At 50.0% G+C, this 20,788-nt stretch overlaps 2 protein-coding genes across 2 annotated transcripts in view; both read right to left on the bottom strand.

Moving 5' to 3' along the window:
* Positions 1–61: 61 nt before the first annotated feature.
* LOC145340102 (ras-specific guanine nucleotide-releasing factor RalGPS2-like) lies at positions 62–11,441 on the bottom strand. Its single transcript, XM_080184527.1, has 8 exons — positions 11,434–11,441; positions 9,738–9,883; positions 5,731–5,788; positions 4,358–4,463; positions 3,024–3,116; positions 2,282–2,384; positions 1,103–1,197; positions 62–161 (listed from the first exon to the last, which is right to left on the bottom strand). The coding sequence occupies exons 1-8, from the start codon at positions 11,439–11,441 to the stop codon at positions 132–134; spliced, it is 639 nt and encodes a 212-aa protein (XP_080040653.1). The 3' UTR covers positions 62–131.
* Positions 11,442–11,767: 326 nt separating this feature from the next.
* LOC145340105 (ras-specific guanine nucleotide-releasing factor RalGPS1-like) overlaps positions 11,768–20,788 on the bottom strand; it is a gene marked incomplete at its 5' end in the record, with an annotated part of 43,091 nt that continues 34,070 nt past the window's right edge. The window contains 4 exons of the mRNA XM_080184530.1: positions 11,768–11,877; positions 12,884–12,948; positions 13,683–13,773; positions 15,174–15,311. Coding sequence (XP_080040656.1) covers positions 11,768–11,877; positions 12,884–12,948; positions 13,683–13,773; positions 15,174–15,311 — 404 coding nt within the window. The remainder of the gene's footprint in view (positions 11,878–12,883; positions 12,949–13,682; positions 13,774–15,173; positions 15,312–20,788) is intronic.

Genomic DNA, 20,788 nt, shown 5'->3' with positions numbered 1-20,788 from the left:
CGCCATGGAAATGTCCAGAGGTTGGTGGAGGATTGCACCATTCCATCTGCTTCCCAAAATCCAGCTCATTCAGAGGAAAATCCACCAGTCACATCACGATTCTCACATCTTCCTCCAACTGTCTTTCTCACTCAATCAAAAGACATCAGGTTCGGTGGAGACTGCAACACAAGTTAAACCAGTTCAGAGCAACCGGCATGTGAGGTCATCCATTTTGGTAGAATAACAGCAAAATGGACTATTATGTAAATGCTAAAAAATTGCAGCATGCTGCTGTGCGGAGGGACCTGGGTGTCCTTGTGCAGGAATCACAAGGAGTTGGTTTGCAGGTGCAGCAGGTTATTAGGGCGGCAAATGGAATTTTGTCCTTCATCGCTAGAGGAATGGAGTTTAAAAACAGCGAGGTTATGTTGCAGCTGTATAAGGTGCTGGTGAGGCCACACCTGGAGTCCTGTGTACAGTTTTGGTCTCCTTACTTGAGAAAGGATACACTGGCACTGGAGGGGGTGCAGAGGAGATTCACTAGGGTGATTCTGGAGTTGAGAGGGTTGGCTTATGAGGAGACACTGAGTAAACTGGGGCTACACTCATTGGAATTTAGAAGAATGAGGGGCAATCTTGTAGAAACATATAAGATTATGAAGGGAATAGATAAGATCGCAAGTCTAGCCGTCCATTGACTCTGTCTATGACATTCTCTCTTCCACCTTCTTCCGTCGGGAAAAAGATACCAAAATCTGAGGTCCCGTACCAACCGACTCAAGGACAGCTTCTTCCCTGCTGCTGTCAGACTTTTGACTGGACCTACCTCGCATTAAGTTGATCTTTCTCTACACCCTAGCTGTAACTGTAACACTATATTCTGCAATCTCTCCTTTCCTTCTCTATGAACAGTATGCTTTGTCTGTATATAGCGCACAAGAAACAATACTTTTCACCGTAAAGTGACAATAATAAATCAAATCAAATCATTGCATCCTGGTCCACGTGCAGCAGCTCCCAGGAAGAGGAACTGAATCTCACTATCAGCACAACCACCTCAAGAACACAACAAGACATTCTCCCCTTTAAATCAGTGGGTCCCTCAGCAGGTAACACTCACCTGGTTCCTGTGAGGCTTGCAGGCTTGGCTAAGGTGTCTGAACCAGAGTGTGGCATCCAGACTACTCCCTGCATGAAATTGATAGCAAGTCCCTGCTGGGAAAACAGAGAGAGAGAGTGGAGCCAAGTTTAGATCATTAAAGTAGAGCTGAGAGCTGGAAAGGCCCCCGCCAGATCCTCAATTTGTGAAACCACAAACTGGCCGGTAGGGCAGAAGACACAACTGAACCTCACTCCTGAACAGTGTTGATGGACACACATTAGCAATCGCTAATGACAAACATGGGCAAAGAACCTCTCCATACTCTCCCTCCATAGACACACACACAACTGCAGGCTCACACACAGATAGCAGGAGCAGGGAAACAGGTTGAGGTTGGGGCTTAACCCAGTCAGATTCCTGGTCTCACTGAACACAACACTTCTACCTTGGGGCTGTCACTGGCTGTTCGGGGAACAGGTCACAATCTTCATTGGGTAAGGGGAAGAAAGTAAGAAAACAACTGGAAAGGAACGTCTGGAGAGAGTGAGCTGTGACGCTGGGATGTCCAAGCGTTACTCAGTCCCTGCTCTTTCCCATCAGAGACTTCACAGCTCACCGAAGCCGAGTGCCGTTTACAAATCCAGCTTCCGACAGCACTCTGAGCGGACTGAGTCCCGGGAAACCCGGCTGTTCCCACAGGCTTGGGCCAAAGTCAGGCTCCCTTCTTCATTCTCCATCCAAATAGTAATGTTGCCATTTTCATAGAGACAGACTGACTGGTCACCTAGACAGCAACACAGCCTCACACGCGCGCGCACAGCCTCACACGCGCGCGCACAGCCTCACACGCGCGCGCACAGCCTCACACGCGCGCGCACAGCCTCACACGCGCGCGCACAGCCTCACACACACACAGGTCCATTGTGAAGTTTGTGTCCCATTTCACACTAGCACAATATAAATGCAAACATTTCTTAACCAATCCCACCAAGCGAGATAATCCCTCAATACTTTGCGAACAGAACTCCCTTTACACCTCAACCACCCCTTCCTCTCTCTCTCACCCTCCCAATCACCCTCCCTCTCTGTCTCTCAACCAACCTGCACCCCCCCCCCCCCCCACCCTCACTGTAAGGGAATTCTCTGGGTTTTGAACAAGAAGCAGTTTTGATGCGATGATGAGGATTTTGAACTCACCGTGTTTGGAATCTGAGAGCTGGAACATTTTCACATCCGGATCACCCATCAGTAACGGAATCCAGCCAATGACGGACACTCTTTTACACCAGCGCGAATTAAACTGCCCAAAAAAAACCCAGAAATTTACTCACTGGAAAATAACCGGAGAACAAAAACTGAATCGAATCGAACCGGAAAGAGAATGAACTCAGCGCTTTGACCTCTGACCTGGGGACAGTGCCTGCCTGAATGGACTTTACTCCCTCGTACTAAACATCTCGGAACCGGAACGTGCAGGAACTGTAACGGAGGCTGTAATGGGAATGACAGCTTTTCCTAAATGGGTGGTACAGTGGTTAGTGCTGCTGCCTCACAGCGCCAGGGACCCCGGTTCAATAACTGTGTTTGAACCACACCGAAAACCAGCAAAATCCAGGACCCCCCACTGGGACACCCCGGACATTCTCTCTTCCACCTTCTCCCACCGGGAAAAAGATACAAGAGTCTGAGGTCCCGTACCGACCGACTCAAGAACAGCTTCTTCCCTGCTGCTGTCAGACTTTTGAATGGACCCACCTCGCATTAAGTTGATCTTTCTCTACACCCTCGCTGTGACTGTAACACTACATTCTGCACCCTCTCCTTTATGAACGGTATGCTTTGTCTGTATAGCGCGCAAGAAACAATACTTTTCACTGTACACTAATACAATGTGACAATAATAAATTAAATCCAATCACAGTGTCTGGGGGTCACTGACCTGTTTCCTTTTGGAAGATTTCAGTGATTTGGTTCCATAGAAGAGCAGCTGACTGCCACAGAGAGCAACCCAGTACGTAGTCCAGAGTGACACCTGCACCGAGACAGGATCATTCTCAGCTTAGACTGTGTTTAAGGGAGTTTCTTCTTAAGTGTATTCATGAGTGTCACAAGTAGGCTTACATTGCAATGTTAATGAAGTTACTGTGAAAATCCCCTAGTTGCCACACTCCAGCGCCTGTTCGGGTACACCGAGGGAGAATTTAGCACGGCCAGTGCACCCTAACCAGCATGTCTTTCCAACTGTGGGAGGAACCCGAAGCACCAGGAGGAAACCCACGTGGACACGGGGAGAATGTACAGGCTCCACACAGTGACCCGAGCCGGGAATTGAACCCGGGTCCCTTTGCGCTGTGAGGCAGCAGTGCTAACCACTGTGCCACAGTGCCTCCCACTGTTTAAAGCAGCGTTTGAGATTGGTTTGGGATTTCCAGCAGACGGCATCTCCCTCATGTCAGCTGTGGCTCATCACAGAGTCTGACTTGAGCCCCGTACCTGGGGTGACCCTCCCAGGCTGAGCCTTCCTGTACAGTGTCTCGCTGCTCTCCTCGGTATCCTGGGGCTGGGATTGATATCACTGAAGTCTGACTGTTGCTGGCTGTGGGAGCTTGCTGTGCACAAACTGCCACAGTGTCGCTATAACAGTGACCACACTTCTCTATAGGTACCTCATTAGCTGTGAAGCACTTAGGGGCACCCTGAGGTCATACAAGGTCATGATGTGGAGATACCAGCATTGGACTGGGGTAATCACAGTAAGAAGTCTCACAACACCAGGTTAAAGTCCACTAGCTTTCAGAACCAGCTGTTCCTTTGTCAAGTGGATGGGAGTTCCCACTCACCTGATGAAGGAGCAGCGCCCCGAAAGCTTGTGGCTTTTACAAATAAACCTGTTGGACTTTAACCTGGTGTTGTGAGACTTCTTACTGTGTCATGTAAGTTGGCGGGGAAACACAAACCCAGGGGTCAGTGTGTTATTTTACGAGGAGTCAGGTCAGTATGAGGACAGCAGGATGCTGTGTCTCACCTCATTGTGAAAAACATTTCCACTGCCAGCACCGGACAGAAAATCAAAAGCACATTCCCAAATCAGAAACTGCCCGGAACACAACCCGATCCGGGCAAACAGCTCAGTTACTGATGGATATGACCCGCACCCCCACCCGCTCCCACCTCCGCCACCTTCTCCCCCTCATCGCCAACACCCCCCTGACAATGGCACCCCCCGCCCCCAGGATCAGGATAACACGACAGCCATTTCCTCGCTCTCCTTACCATTGGCTTCTTGCCGCCTTTGAGGATTGTCTTCCTTCTCAGTGTGCTTTCAATGGTCACAGCCCCTTCCTGTGGACGTACTCGCAAACTCTGAGATAGCGTCGACCTAGGCAGAGTAAAATTTGGGAATTAAATCAAGGGAGAGTGAAGTTTGTGTAGATCGAGATAGTGTAACGTTAGCACAGAGCTCAGTAAAGTTTGGGTAAGTCAAGGCAGAATAAAGTTGGGATATATTAGAGTAAAGTTAGCGTTAATTATTCCAGTAACAATTACATGAAGCTCCATTTTCCAAGTTCAAACACATCATTATTTCACCTCTCTGCAGGGGGTGTAACACTGCCGTTCCAGCCCACATTATTGGGGAGGGACCCAATCTGGCAATTTCCCCCCGCACCCCTCTCTGTTCCTCCCAGTAATCTCAGCTCCTTCTCCAGAGTTGGGACACAATCTCACTACACCATCACTTCCTGTGTCTTGTCCACACATGAACAAGATAGAAAGCTTGAATCGACTGTCTAATATTGGCAGGGAGACAGTCAAGGCTAATAATGTCCGAATCCATGTCTGTAGCACAGGGGGTATGCGGCATAGTGAGGGTTAATGTGAGAAAAGGTACCGCCTACAATGTGATGGAAGGAGACACATGATCTGAGACGAGGGTCAGTTGTGGGCTGGACAAAGACCTGTGTGGAACAAGCTTGGAGTTAACTCACAGCTTGGACTATACCCTGTGTACACATACAGAGTTACCAATAAACACTTAACCTGCAACTATAAAAGACTCAGAATCCATCAGACAAACCAGCCTCCCATCCATTGGCTCTGTCTACACTTCCCACTGCCTCAGAAAGCACCCACACACCCCGGACATTCTCCCTTCCACCTTCTTCCGTCAGGAAAAAGATACAAAAGTCTGAAATCACACATCAACCGACTCAAGAACAGCTTCTTCCCTGCTGCTGTCAGATTTTTGAATGGACCTACTTTGCATTAAGTTGATCTTTCTCTACACCCTAGCTATGACTATAACGCTACATTCTGCACCCTCTCATTTCCTTCTCTATGAATGGTATGCTTTGTCTGTATAGAGTCATAGAAGTTTACAGCATGGAAACTGGCCCAACTTGTCCACATCGCCCTTTTCTTTTAAACCCCTAAGCTAATCCCAATTGCCCACATTTGGCCCATATCCCTCTATACCCATCATACCCATGTAACTATTTAAATCAAATGATCATCTGAACTTGGATATTCCTCAGAATACAAACCGAGTTTATTTTGATCTCCGTGTGGGGCTCACTCCAAATTCTCAGCTGGTTCTTTGAGTCAGCCGTAACCGTTCATTATCACTTCAGCTTTTCCCCAAAACTCACCTTTCAAAGGATGTCCAGGAATTCCCCTCTCCAACGTTGCAGATTTGTTCCAGGGAGTCTGGAACAGAAAGTGTCAATCACCAGCCCGTCTCAAAAATACCACTGTGTTCTGGAGCTGCTGGGCTTCTCTGAACAGTGTCAGTGCCAGAGGAACACAGAGACTAGGAGGAGGAGGCTTGGCCACTCGAGCCCACTTCACCAAACAGCACAGCGCCAGGACTGGGGGGGGGGGCGGCAGGAAGAGGAGGAGAGAGGGAGATGGGAAGAGAGAGGGAGAGGGGCCAGGGCGGGTCCAAGGCCATGAATGGGGAGGAGATGGGGTGGGTCAGGGGGAACGGGGGCCGGGTCAGCGGGAACGGGGGCCGGGTCAGGGGGCAGGTGAGGGGTGGGGGAAGGAGGGAAGTGTGGGTTGTGAGGAGGATGGGAAGGTGCGAGTGTGTGAAGTGGAAATGTTGCGTTGGCGTGGGTCACTGACTCACTGCCCGCCACCATCAAGGCTTGTATAGAAAAACAGAAGACACATTTTCCAAGAACACGTTTCCAAACCTCAGAACGTCTGAAATAACTTCAAAGTTTAGATGCTGTTACAAAGGATGGAAATGAGTCAGATATTTGTGCACAGCAAGACCCCATAAACAGCATGGAGACCATGAGTCAGACTCTCTGCAATTGCTCTCTCTGTAACTGTCCTATCAGTTCCTTCCAACATCCCAAAAAAAGCCTCAATCAATTGCCCCAAACATTCTATATTTGCTCCCCGGGAGCTGGAACAGAAAACTATCACCAGCCTGTCTCAAAAATACCACTGGGTCTCTCTGTGTTCTGGAGCTGGTGGGTTTCTCTGAACAGTGTCAGTGCCAGAGGAACACGGAGACTAGGAGGAGGCAACGTTCTATATTCCTCAGATTTCATTCCCTCCATAATGCGGGCAGGGATTTGGCCGGTGGGGGGGGGGTGTGAAATCCACTTTAACCACTTGTTCATCACTTCGATCCCCCCAAAGTGTTCATTGTTCAGGGTGGCACGGTGGCACAGTGGGTTAGCACTACTGCCTGACAGCACCAAGGACCTGAGTTCAATTCCCGGCTCGGGTCACTGTCTGTGTGGGTTTCCTCCGGGTGCTCTGGTTTCCTCCCACAGTAGTCATGATGTGGAGATGCCAGCGTTGGACTGGGGCAAACACAGTAAGAAGTCTGACAACACCAGGTGAACCTGACAAAGAGGGAAACCTCGAAAGCTTGTGAGTTTACTATCAAATAAATCGGTTGGACTTAAATCTGGTGTTATCAGACTTACTGTGTTTACCCCACAGTCCAAAGATTAGGTTGATTGGCCATGTTAAATTGCCCCTTAAATGTCCTGAGATGTGTAGATTAGAGGGATTAATGGGTAAATACGTAGGATATGTGGGTAGGGTCTGGGTGGGATTGTGGTCAGTGCAGACTCAATGGGCTGAATGGTCTCTTTCTGTGCTGTAGGGTTTTTATGATTCTATGAGAAAGTAAAATAAACTCGCTTTACATTCTGTTTGGAGTGGTTAGTACGGCTGCCTCACAGCACCAGGGACCCAGATTCAATTCCAGCTTCAGGTGACAGTGTGTGGAGTCTGCATGTTCTCCCCATGTCTGCGTGGGTTTCCTCCGGGTGCTCTGGTTTCCTCCCATAGCCCAAAGATGTGCGGGTTAGGTTGATTGGCTATGCTAAATTGCCCCTTAGTATCAGGGGGATTAGCAGGGTAAATATGAGGGTTATGGGAATAGGGCCTGGGTGAGATTGTGGTTGGTGCAGACTCGATGGAGTGAATGGCCTCCTTCTGCACTGCAGCAATTCTATGAAATTGTGATGATATGGAAACTGTAATTGGGGATGCATTTCTGGTGGTTGTACGGTTAAAGGAAAATAAAACTATTTTAAAATGGAAATTGTAGAAAGTCAGGTTGGCTGGATTAGTGGATCCAAGGTTTGATATGCTGATTAGCCTAGCTATACTGTAAACAAATGTCTACCCAAGGCAAGTGGGTAACAATGGGGAAAGAGTGTCAAAACTTAAAATAAAGATGGTAAAAGGTGAAAAGAGAAGATAGTGAATTTCACTCTTACAATCTAAAGGATAATCTCATATAATAAAGGTTATTACAGGTTCCTTCTCGCAAGATTAGTTCAGAAAAGGGAAGGTCAAAAGGAAAAACAGTTTATCAGGGGCAATTTTACCCTATGTAAGGGAGCCAGTTTGAGATCGCAGCCCGGAGCCGGAAGCTGTGTCCATTCCCAACAAGCTGAGCCTGCAGTAGGTCTGTTTGAAAAGCCAGTTGTCTCTATCCAAAGTTGGAAGCAACTGCAGAAGATACAAGTGCCTGGTGTGGTAACTATTGCTTGATTTAGGCCTATAGTCTCTGGAATTTAGAAGAATGAGGGGAGATCAAATTGAGGTATACACGTTGACAAAAGGTCTGGATGAAGTGGATGGATGCGTCCTCTCGTGGGACATTCTAGGACGAGAGGTCATAGTCTTAGGATAAGGGGTAGCAAATTTAAAACAGAGTTGAGGAGAAACCACTTTTCCCAAAGGGTTGTGAATCTGTGGAATTCGCTACCCCAAAGTGCGGTGGGTGCTGGGACAGTGAGTAAATTTAAGGAGGAGTTAGACAGATTTTTCATTGGTAATGGGATTGAAGGGTTATGGGAGAAGGCAGGAGAATGGGGATGAGGAGCACATCAGCCATGATTGAATGGTGGAGCAGACTTGATGGGCCGAAGGGCCTAATTCTGCTCCTGTATCTGACGAACTTATGATTTCCTGATCTGGCGTACACGTGACTCCAGAGCCACAGCAGTGTGGTTGACTTACTGCCCTCAGGGATGGGCAATAAATGCTGGCCAGCCGGTGACACCCATGTCCCATGGACGAATTAAGAAGAATTTTGTTTCTAATTCTAAAACCTGTGGGATGTTGTTTCGGGAAGCTGAACACTGATATTAGGAATATAGAGGGATTTGGAACTGGGTAAATTTAAAGATACTCTATATAGCCATTAACATTAAGGACATTTTTACTTTGATTCTGTGCGTTTTACTTTTAATAAACATTGGTCTTGTTTGAAATCATCACAGAAACATCTGGGATATTCTTCACTTGTCTTCACATCTTTCCCCAAATTGCAGAATGACAGCGGGGATTTCAAACTTCCCTCACGTTTACCATTAGCTGTGCTTTTAACGATTCCCAGTTTGGATAAGTCATCCCAAACAATAAAAAAAAACACAATCGCCCAATATTCCTGCTCTCTGTATCTGATCCAGACTGACACCGTGGTGTGCTGGTGAGGGAGCTCTGCACAATCAGGGATAATGCCTTCCGGATGAAAAGTTAAACCATTGGGTCCCACAGTCATTAGGTGATTAACAGAGGGAAAATTCATCCTGGTGACCTGGTCAACTGTTTATTAAACAGTAAAATGCATAAGAAAGTCAAATGAAAAATGTCCCTCAGCCTACATCTACAAAGCAACAGTCATCATCTCATTGCTGCTTGTGGGATCTTGCCGTGCAAATTCGACATTACAACGGTCACTGCACTTCGGAAAGGATCCCACCTGCTTTAAAGTTCCTCAGGGTTTTGTTGTCTATTTCTCAAGGGTGGCACAGTGGGTTAGCACGGCTGCCTCACAGCTCCAGGGGCCTGGGTTCGATTCCCGGCTTGGGGTCACTGTCTGTGTGGAGGCTGCACATTCTCCCTGTGTCTGCGTGGGTTTCCTCCGGGTGCTCCAGTTTCCTCCCACAGTCCACGGTGGATTGGCCGTGCTAAATTGACCCTTAGTGTCAGGGGGATTAGCAGGGTAAACGCATGGGGTTGTGGGGTTAGGGCCTGGGTGAGATTGTCGTCGGTGCAGACACGATGGGCTGAATGGCCTCCTTCTGCACTGTAGGGATTCTATGATAATTCTATGGCTGCAAAGCTACAGAGTGAGGAGCTATCTAACCAGGCAGGGGCCTGGGTGAGGTTTCACCTGTGGAATGTTCAGAGGAAGGCTCTCCCACATCCTGCACCATCCACGATAAATCCTCTTCCATTATACTGTCATCCAGGAGACTGCGAGGCCGGCAGCCAGGGAACGTGGCACTCCGGTGTTCCGTGTTGGGTACTCGTCTCGTTCTGTGAGGCCGTGGGAGAAACACAGAGAGATATTTAATCAGCAGATCCCTAAACTCCAGAATCAAACCAGTCACCCTTCAGGCCCCGTCAACTAATAGCGTTTCCCCCGAGACACACAAAGTAACGCCAGCAAATAAAATAATCCTTCAGCCGGGAGAGAAAGGCTGTGTGTCACATGGAATTCCCAAAGACAGAGGGAGACGCACAGCAGACAGGGCTGCACTCCAACCTTGAACCCAGCCCCCTGACCCCAAACCCTGATCTCAGCCCCCAAACCCCAGCATCCCCCCCAAACCCCAGCATCCCCCTCCCAAACCCCAGCACCACCCCCCCCAAACCCCAGCACCACCCCCCCCAAACCCCAGCACCACCCCCCCCAAACCCCAGCACCACCCCCCCCAAACCCCAGCATCCCCCTCCCAAACCCCAGCACCACCCCCCCCAAACCCCAGCACCACCCCCCCCAAACCCCAGCATCCCCCCCAAACCCCAGCACCACCCCCCCCAAACCCCAGCATCCCCCCCAAACCCCAGCACCACCCCCCCCAAACCCCAGCATCCCCCTCCCAAACCCCAGCATCCCCCTCCCAAACCCCAGCACCACCCCCCCCAAACCCCAGCACCACCCCCCCCAAACCCCAGCACCACCCCCCCCAAACCCCAGCACCACCCCCCCCAAACCCCAGCACCACCCCCCCCAAACCCCAGCACCACCCCCCCCAAACCCCAGCATCCCCCTCCCAAACCCCAGCACCACCCCCCCCCAAACCCCAGCACCACCCCCCCCAAACCCCAGCACCACCCCCCCCAAACCCCAGCACCACCCCCCCCAAACCCCAGCATCCCCCTCCCAAACCCCAGCACCACCCCCCCCCAAACCCCAGCACCACCCCCCCCAAACCCCAGCACCACCCCCCCCAAACCCCAGCACCACCCCCCCCAAACCCCAGCACCACCCCCCCCAAACCCCAGCATCCCCCTCCCAAACCCCAGCACCACCCCCCCCCAAACCCCAGCACCACCCCCCCCAAACCCCAGCACCACCCCCCCCAAACCCCAGCACCACCCCCCCCAAACCCCAGCAGCACCCCCCCAAACCCCAGCACCACCCCCCCCAAACCCCAGCACCACCCCCCCCCAAACCCCAGCACCACCCCCCCCAAACCCCAGCACCACCCCCCCCAATCCCCACACTAACACCTCAGCAAACAGAGAATTTTCCCCCAGCTCCGAGTGCAGAAAGTGAAAAGAACCGACACTCTTGGTATCTTTTGGATATTTGGAAATAAATATAAGGAACCAATTTTGGCCTCTCTCTCTCTCTCTGTCTCCACCCCCCGCCGCCCTTCTTTCCCTCTCTCTCTCTTCCCCCCTTCCCTACCTCTCCCTCCTTTCCTCTCTCCTCCTCCCTCTTCCCTCTCCCTCCCCCTCCCTCTCTCCTGGAGCCACTCACTCAGAAGGAACCCAGCTTGACTTTGGTTTTATTCCCAGGAGGAGCCCCAGAGAGGGCAGCAGGGGAGGGAGAAAGACCACAGGAAGTGGCATCTCACGGAACCATGGGCCTTGTGGGGCCACGGGCGCTGTGCCTCGGTGTCTGTGTGGGTTTCCTCCCACACTCCAAAGATGTGCTGGTTAGGGTGCATTGGCCGTGCTAAATTCTCCCTCAGTGAACCCAAACAGTGTACAGAATGTGGCGACTAGGGGATTTTCACAGTAACTTCATTGCAGTGTTAATATAAGCCTACTCGTGACGAATAAATAAAAAGAACTTTTCAATGCCGACAGCCCGATCCTCCCACTCCGTTTAGCTGCCATTCCAACCAGCGAAAACATGAAGGTTAGAACTGACCACCCGCTGAGATTCTGAGGATTAGAATCCATCGCTCACTTGTAACTAACGCTGCGCCATTTCCGGTGTCCCCGCATCAAACGCAGACACGTGACCATCGCACCGCCTTCCGAGAGGTCAGTTATTTCACTAGGGGAGAGAGAACCTGAGGGAGAGAGAAGGGGAGAGAGTTCCTCACAATCTGCCCTGGGATTAGAATGACTGAGTTTCAAACTAACTGTGGAGATTTCTTCCAGATCTCCCCCAGGCTGACACTGACTCTGTCACAGGCAGCGAGGGTCTGGATCGTGTCCATCCTGGAATGTGGGGCCATTCACCCTCTCGGGGGTGGGGGGAGTATCAGCTGTGGCTCTGAACTCTCAACCCTGAGTCAGAAGGTCACGCCGTGTCGAATGCCAGTCCAGAACACAGGATCCAGGCCAGCATTCCCATGGCAGTAATGAGGGAGTGCTGCACTCTCCCAGGCACTGTGCTTCAGGTGGGAGGTTAAATTGAGGCTCTGTTGGGTAGTTGTACTATTTATATCAAAAATGAGTTAACCTCTGGTCTATATTTACCCCTCAATCAAATCACCTCATCATTATCATTCTGCTGATAGTGGGATCTTGCTGTGCACAACTTGGCTGCCTCTTTACATCAGTAGCTACAGGAGAAAAGTACTTCATTGGCTAGGGAGTGTTTTGGGCCATTCTGACAGAGTGAAAGGCGCTACACAAATGACAGAGTCTCTCTTTGGGGCAAGGATCTCCAGCAGGGTGAGGTCAGTTATTTATTCCCCTTCTCCAAAGCTGCGGATTGCAGTTTGGGAACAGTTTTACGTTATCTTTACAGGCAGCTCGGTGGCACAGTGGGTTAGCACTGCAGCCTCACAGCACCAGGGCCCCGGGTTCGATTCCCGGCTTGGGTCACTGTCTGTGTGGAGTCCGCACGTTCTCCCCATGTCTGCGTGGGTTTCCTCCAGGTGCTGTGGTTTCCTCCCACAGTCCGAAAGACGTGCTGGTTAGGGTGGATTGGCCATGCTAAATTCTCCCTCAGTGTACCCGAGCAGGCACCAGAGTGTGGCAACTGGGGGATTTTCACAGTAACTTCATTGCAGTGTTAATGTAAGGCTAATGTAAACTTAGTTGTGGAGGAACAGGGGGGGATCTCACCGACAGAGTTGCTTTTGGGGATGTGATGCTGAACACAGGCCGCAGGTTCAATCATCCGGGACAATCTGTAGAGAAATCCAAAACACTCAGAGATCTGTAAAATACACCCACACTTCACACCAAACCAGGGACTCGCTCAGCTAATGGTGAGAGATACAGGGTGCCGGGTTATTGGGTGGGGGGGGAGGGGGAGGGGGAGGGGGGGGGGGGCCGGAGAGGGACCCCGAGTGGATGGGGGATGGTGGGGGTGATGGGAATTAGGGGGAGAAAACAGGGAGGAGGGAACGGGGGGCACAAGAGGGGAGGAAATGGGGGGATGGGGATGGGGGAAAAGGGGGCACGTGGGGGTGACGGGGAGGACAGAGGGGAGATGGGGGGATGGGGGCAGACGGGGTGAGGACAGGGGAGGATGGGGGACGATGGAGACAGGGGCGCCGGAGTGACGGAGAGACACTTTCACCTGAGGGACATGTTGCAGCATCTTCCCCGAGCTCGATGCCGAGTGAAACTCCCTCAAAACGGCATCTATCCGCGTCCTAGATTACTGCATTCCCCCCACCCACCCCTTCACCCCTCACCGCTCCCCCCCCCAAATCCCTTCAACCCCCCCGCCTCACTCTCACCCCCCCTCCTCCCCATCCAAAGCCAAAAAAGACAAATCCCAATCCTCTCCTTGATCCGGTTGGGCTCTGGAAGGTTCTGGAATGTGGATGGACTTCCTGGTCTGTGAAGCTCTTCTCCTCCAGCAGCTGGGTGAATGTGGTTTGGATGAATTTATTCTGGTACCGAGCTGACTCACCGGTGATTGTCCTGGTCAGAGAATCCCTGCAGCTCCTCAATGTATCGCTCGGAGAGCAGGTACTCCTGTACATGGGGCAGGCTGGGGAGATCTAGAAAAAAATCCAGAACAATATGGAGAGAAACCGAGAGGCAGTCACAGAGAGGGGTGGGGGGGGGGGGCAGGGGGGAGCAGAGAGGTTATTTCAACAGAGAGTCTTATTGTTTGTGGATAGTGTTGTGGGAAGCACATCGGGCTGTGTGTGCATCACTGACTCTGAATACACAGGATTGGAGTTCTCAGGGTGGAATACAGAGGAAAGCTACATCTTACTGTGGTCTGTCATCATGGGATTGGGAATGATTTATTCCCAGACTGTGCCGATAATTATAGTAAATACCAGCAGAGGGGAAGAGGCTGTATGGAGAAAATCAACCCCCAGAACACCCACCGTCACTCCCAGCTGACTGTACCTGTACAGATCTAACAAATCAAGTATATTGGGGGAGATTTTAGATAATCAGTGCGGAGATTCAAGATCATCACCTTCAAAGGCAGCACTGAACTCATCCCCAATTCTAATCAGTATTCTGTAAACTGAGTTTGTGTTTTTCCGTCCCCTGTTTGTGATCAGAACTCTCCACTCACCTGACGAAGGAGCAGTGCTCCGAAAGCTAGTGGTGTTTGCTACTAAATAAACCTGTTGGACTTTAACCTGGTGTTGTGAGACTTCTTACTGAGCTCATCCCCCCAAGCAGATCCCAGATTCCACACACAGGTTATAGAAATCACACAGGACTCAGCTCAGATTCACACAGAACCCCAACACCCTCGCTTCACAACTCTCTCCAGCCACATCACCCCCCTCCATCAGCCCCTATTGGGATTGGCCACAGTCCGAATGGACGTATCTGCCCTTTGGACCATTTGTTCGGATAGTCACTCTTATCCTGGAGTAACTGTGGCCCAGAATCAGCACATCGTCACCAAGCACCACACCCAAAATCAGGGGGAAAATAGTCCAATACCACCCCCCCGCTCCAGAACCCAGGCACTGAGGCCGTACCCCCCAGCCCGCCTCCCCCACCCAGGGTATGGTGCCCGGGGGATGATGTGCTCAGGCCTGGCCACACTCACTCCTGTTGTTGGGGTCAGTGACCATTGGGTTCCGGCTGGAGAATCAGGCTGGGACATGTTTGTCTTGTGATTATCCAATTCTATCAGAACAGCTGGAAGGCTTTACTTCCTGGAACACAATGGGTTAATTACTGAAAATCATCTCTTAACCACCCTTCACACAGTGTCCACTCCTAACCAGACCATTCCCTGATGACAGAGATAAAGAGAGCAGGGCAGAGGGAGGGAGGGAGGGAGAGAGAGAGAGAGAGAGAGGGAGGGAGGGGGGGGAGGGAGATGGGGAGAGGGAGAGGGAGAGGCGAACGAGAAAGATTCAAAGTGAAGACAGCCACATTCTCGATTCAGGACGAGTGTGTCAGGCAGACGGGCTTTTACCGTATTCGCAGCTCTGCTGAAAGTCACGGATAGCCTGTAGAACGTTGTTGATCTGATCAGAGCGATGTTTATTCGTTAAGACATCCTGTGAGAGTGGAAATGCTGCCTCAATGTAGGTGAGATCAGACAGGTAAATCCCTGGAACAGAAACAGCCAAAGAGTTCACACATAGCAAACTGGGCCTTTCTTTCTGAAATGCAAACCATTTGCTGTCTGTTACATTTCACAGGGGGACTAAACTTCTGCAACACAAACATTTCCTCTTATCCAGTTATACAGCTGATTCTGGGATCTTGCTGTGCACAAAGTGGGTGGCCCAGTTCTTGGTTTACACAGCGATTATAATTCACTGGAACATTCCAGGCTGCAAATAGAAATGCATATTTGTCCTTTCCTTTGATTTAGACAGCCAGTTATATAGAGTCCCTACAGAGCAGAAGGTGGTCATTCCGCCCATCGAGTTTGCACTGTCTCTCTGAAAGAATATCTTATCCAGTCCCTCTCCTCCGCCCTATCCCCACACGTTTAGCATGGCTAATCTACCTAACTTGTGCATCTTTGGACTGTGGGAGGAAACCCACGCAGACACAGGGAGAATGTGCAAACTCCACACAGTGACCCGAGCTGGGAATCGAACCTAGGTGGATTCCCAGGCACTGTGAGGCAACAGCGCTGAACACTGTGCCACAATGGGTGTGCCATTACGCCACCGTGCCAACAATATGGATTGTCATGTTGAAGTAATGTTCCTTGGACACTGCCTCCAGAGTCATAGAGGTTTACAACATGGAAACAGGCCCTTCGGCCCAACTTGTCCATGCTGCCCTTTTTAAAAAAAACCCCTAAGCTAATCCCAATTGCCCGCATTTGGCCCATATCCCTCTATATCCATCGTACCCATTTAACTATCTAAATGCTTTTTAAAAGATAAAATTGTATCCGCCTCTACTACTCCCTCTGGCAGCTTGTTCCAGACACTCACCACCCTCTGTGTGAAAAAATTGCCCCTCTGGACACTTTTGTCTCTCTCCCCTCTCACCTTAAATCTATACCCTCTAGTTTTAGACTCCCCTACCTTTGGGAAAAGATATTGACTATCTAGCTGGGCTGTGCCCCTCATTATTTTATAGACCTCTATAAGATCACCCCCCAGCCTCCTACACTCCAGAGAAAAAAGTCCCAGTCTATCCAGCCTCTCCGTATAAAACTCAATCCATCAAGTCCCAGTGGCATCATAGTAATTTTTTGGACACTTTTTCTAGTTTAATAATATCCTTTCTATAATAGGGTGACCAGAATTGCGCACAGTATTCCAAGTGTGGCCTTGGAATACCACATCCAGGATATGGTATTCCCTCAGGAGGGAAACTCCCACAGATTTCCCAGTCTGACTGTCTACCAATCCCATCCCTACGGATTCTCACAGCTGGTCAGGTTGCAAGAGTTGGATCCACATTGAAATATATGAATTAGTGTCTCTCCCAAAGAGTAGAACACTTATACCATCTCTCCAGAATGAAACCCTGATGGGAAACAACACGGTTTAAAACTGTGTGTTTGGACCACAAATCACTGGCTTAGCCAGTGTCCTTAATTCCCCTCAAGAAGGTGGTGGTGAGCTGCCTTCTTGAACCATTGCAGTCCGTAAGGTGTAGGTACATCCACGGGTGACTTGTTCTGGAATAGCTGATACAACAAAGTACCTTGCTGAGAAAGTTGAGAGGGGCAGTTAAGAGTCAGTCACATTGCTGTGGCTCTAGAGTCACATGTAGGCCAGGCTGGGCAAGGACGGCAGATTTCCGTCCCTAAAGGACATTAGTGAACGTAGCTGAAGGATTTAGAGAGTCGTGATTTATGAAGAAGGTTAAGATTTCATTCCTGATTTATAAATGCCCCCCAGCTGCCGAGGTGGGATTTGAACACTTGTCCACAGAGCATTATTCTGTCTGTATTGTGAGCCCAATAACATTCTGCTCCCTTTCCCTGCCAAGTGAGAGAAATCAAATGCTTCACCTTGTCCCAGACTCTGCTGATCCAAAGAAGTTACAACCACCAACAAGATTCTACTGAAATGGAGCTGGCAATTTTCAAAGGCGGAGGAACAAAGTTAATTCCAGACAGTTCAAAACTCAAAGTCAATGTGACACAACCAACAACTGGATCAAACTGATGTTATAAATCGGTGTCTCAGTTCGATGTTCCAGTGGTTAGCATCGCTGCTTCACAGAGCCAGGGACCTGGGTTTGATTCCCGGTTTGGGTCACTGTGCAGAGTCTGCGTGGGTTTCCTCCGGATGCTCCGGTTTCTTCCCACAGGTTAGGTGGATTGGCCATGTGAAGTTGTCCCTTGTCATGGGGGCTAGCTAGGGTAAATGCATGGGGTTATGGGGATAGACCCTGGGTGGGATTGTGGTCAGTACAGACTCGATGGGCCGAATTGCCTCCTTCTGCACTGTAGGGATTCCATGTGTAGTCTTTAAACCTCTCCGAGAGAAAAATACCCAAATGTAAATTTTGAGAGATAGCAATCAGGAAACGTAATGTCAAAGGTCACCCTGGATATTGGCCAGTGCCCTGCGACTTCCCTCCTGTCCCTTCGCAATGTCTCTCATTGGCCTCTCTTCCCCACTCCCAGACCCAATCCAAACACAGGTCAACCCCTCGGCACTGAGCTTGTGTGCAGCTAGTGTGGGCCAAGGATCAGTATCATCGCAGGAACCTCCCTCACCACCAGCTCTGGAGAAGAACCGTCAGGACAGGAAACAGTAACTCAGTTTCTCTCTCCACAGACACTGCCGGACCTGCTGAACTCTTTTTAACACCCACTGTCCAAGGAAGAATTAAATTATTTACATTTATAACATTGGGGCATCCCAAAGCATCTTACAGCCTATTAGAGTCAAACAGTCATAGTGGTCACAGTCTGGGGATTCAGGGTAGACCATTTAGGACGGAGATGAGGAGACATTTCTTCACCCAAAGAGTGGTGAGCCTGTGGAATTCATTACCACAGGAAGTAGTTGATGCCAAAACATTGAATGTATTCAAGAGGCGGCTGGATAGAGCACTTGGGGCGAATGGGATCAAAGGTTATGGGGAGAAAGCAGGATTAGGCTCTTGAGTTGGATGATCAGCCATGATCGTAATGAATGATGAAGCAGGCTTGAAGGGCCAAATGGCCTCCTCCTGTTCCTATCCTCTATGTTTTACGTTTCTATAGAGCGATACATCACAGAAACAGGCCGTTCGGCCCAACCAGTCCATGCTGCCCTCCCATTGGTCCCAAATGCCCGTGTTTGGCCCATATCCCTCTAATCCTTCCCCACCCATGTACTTATCCAAATGCCTTTTAAATGTTGCTATTGAACCTGCCTCAACCACTTTCTCTGGCAGCTCGTTCCATACACATACCACCCTCTGTGTGAAGAAGTTGTCCCTCGGGTCCCTTTTAAATCTTTCCCCTCTCACCCTAAACCTACGCCCTCTAGTTTTCAATTCCCCTTCCCCGGGAAAAAGACTGCGCCTTCATCCTATCGGTGCCCCTCATGATTTTATCCACCTCAATAAGGTCACCCCTCATTCCCCTACACTCCAAGGAATAAAACCCTAGCTTGGCCAATCTCTCCCCTATAACTCAGGCCCACAAGTCCCAGCAACATCCTCGTAAATCCTCTCTGCACTCTTTCCAGTTTGTCAATGTATAACAGGGTGACCAAAACTGTGCACAATAGTCCAAAAGTGGCCTCACCAGTGACTTGTACAGCTGTGCATAAACATCCCAACTCCTGTACTCAAGTGCTCTGACTGAAGGCCAGTGTGTTAAACACCTTCTTCACCACTCTGCCCACCTGTGACACTGCTGAAAAATGAACTATTTTGGAAATATAGTCACATGGCGGCTAATGTGATATTGCGGGAGGAGGAGGGGGGGATAGTATCGGGGGGGGGCGCGGTAAGAAGGTATCTGGAACAGCCATGTAATAACAATGTGGTAGCAACAAATTCTCATTAAACAATAAAAGGATCAAGCTGACACAGTTAATTAGAGCCAGTGTCAATGACAACTTATACACAACCTTTAACTGTGACAGAGAGTCCAAGAGAGCTACACAGCTGCATCGTAAATCAGAGTATCTCACAGCCACACAGACTGAAACAAGGTCACGCGACGACAAGCTTGGGAAAAGGGCGAGGTGAAGGAGTGTCAAAGGGAGTGAGGTGGAGAGGCAGTGAGAGGTGGGTGTGTGGGGGTTATTTATTAATATCCAGGATGGAGCCGTTCCCTGACACGTTTGACAGCATCGCTTTCAGCAGGAATATGAAGGAAATGTTCCAGGAACTTCCTGGGTGGCTCAGAATCCTCCTCGGAGCTCAGCTGTAGCTCTGGAACCCCTCAGCCTGTGAATCACTCAGCACAGTAAATAAACTGGAGATCACTGGCTCAGAACCATTCGGTTTAGCCAGCCATTGTTTAGACGTGAGGCCAGTGACCGGAATGTGTATGTTACAGTCTGCGCTCACATCCATTCTGGTGATCACCAATAACTCAAAGCGGATTTGTTTGGAAAACTAAGCATCCTCGGTTATAAATGTGAATCCCTTCCCCCTACCCCTCTGCCAAACGCCCCCCCACCCCACCAGTCTCTCCTGACGACACTGCTTCATACCACACAGAGTGAGAGAGAGAGAGCACAGGTATGGAGTGAACCTCCCAACACCACCACCTTCATTGACTGGACAGGAGATCAGCAGTGGGAACCGGGACTAACCTTTCAGTCTCAGCTCAGAGGTCCTGGAGGCAGTTCCCTCAGTAGCCTGGTCCAATCCAGACCAGATAACGGCTATCTCGTTCAGCCCCACCTCACACAGTGTACGTCCTGCCGGTGGAGAGTACGGGAGGAACACAATTCCACTTGGGAAACCTCATTGCACAACATTCTGAGATCTTGTCTTGTTGGTGTATCAGTGAGAGGCATCCCTCCCAGGTATCAAACCGTTTTTGCACTCCGGCAGCAGGTAGGACATCACCTGGCTTCGTATTTTTTCACTGGTACCATTCATAATTTCTAATCAGAAAAATCAATCATGGCTCCCACGTGTGGGACAAAGCAGGTCCAAGCTGACAAGACAAAGATATTACATCCTGTCTTAGGCTCAATCAAACCATATCCAAGCTGACAGGATGAGGCACTGCACCCCCTTCCAGGCTCCATCTTAGCCAAAGGTTTGTGACACTTTTGAAAAATTGTATCAGGTAAAGCCTTGGTTTAACCTCATCGGCCACCCTAATCCTTCACTCTACCCCAGCCTGGGCAAACCACCATCGCGGGAATCAGTGCACCCCTGGTGCAATGGGCCAGCCTCCTCCCCGGGCAGAGCATGGTTCAACCCCTGCCAGGAACATCACAAAAAGCCCATCATTAGGTTTGTAGCAGCTTTGTGTTAACTGGCAAATACCCAGCCTTACGACAGTAACCGCAAAGGTTCATTCTAGTTTATTTATTTCACTAGCAATGGGGGAAACACAGAGTTACTCAGTGTGAGTGAGTGAGTATCTCAGCTGTTTTAGCAGTGATGATACTGTGTTATTTTGCTATATTTTGTGTATAAGGTGGC

This window comes from Carcharhinus amblyrhynchos, unplaced genomic scaffold, assembly GCF_965287045.1.
Source record: "Carcharhinus amblyrhynchos unplaced genomic scaffold, sCarAmb.v2.hapA scaffold_779, whole genome shotgun sequence".
Taxonomy (NCBI): domain Eukaryota; kingdom Metazoa; phylum Chordata; class Chondrichthyes; order Carcharhiniformes; family Carcharhinidae; genus Carcharhinus; species Carcharhinus amblyrhynchos.
Note: the sequence above shows the minus strand (reverse complement) of the source record. Positions and strands in the feature narration are given on the sequence as shown.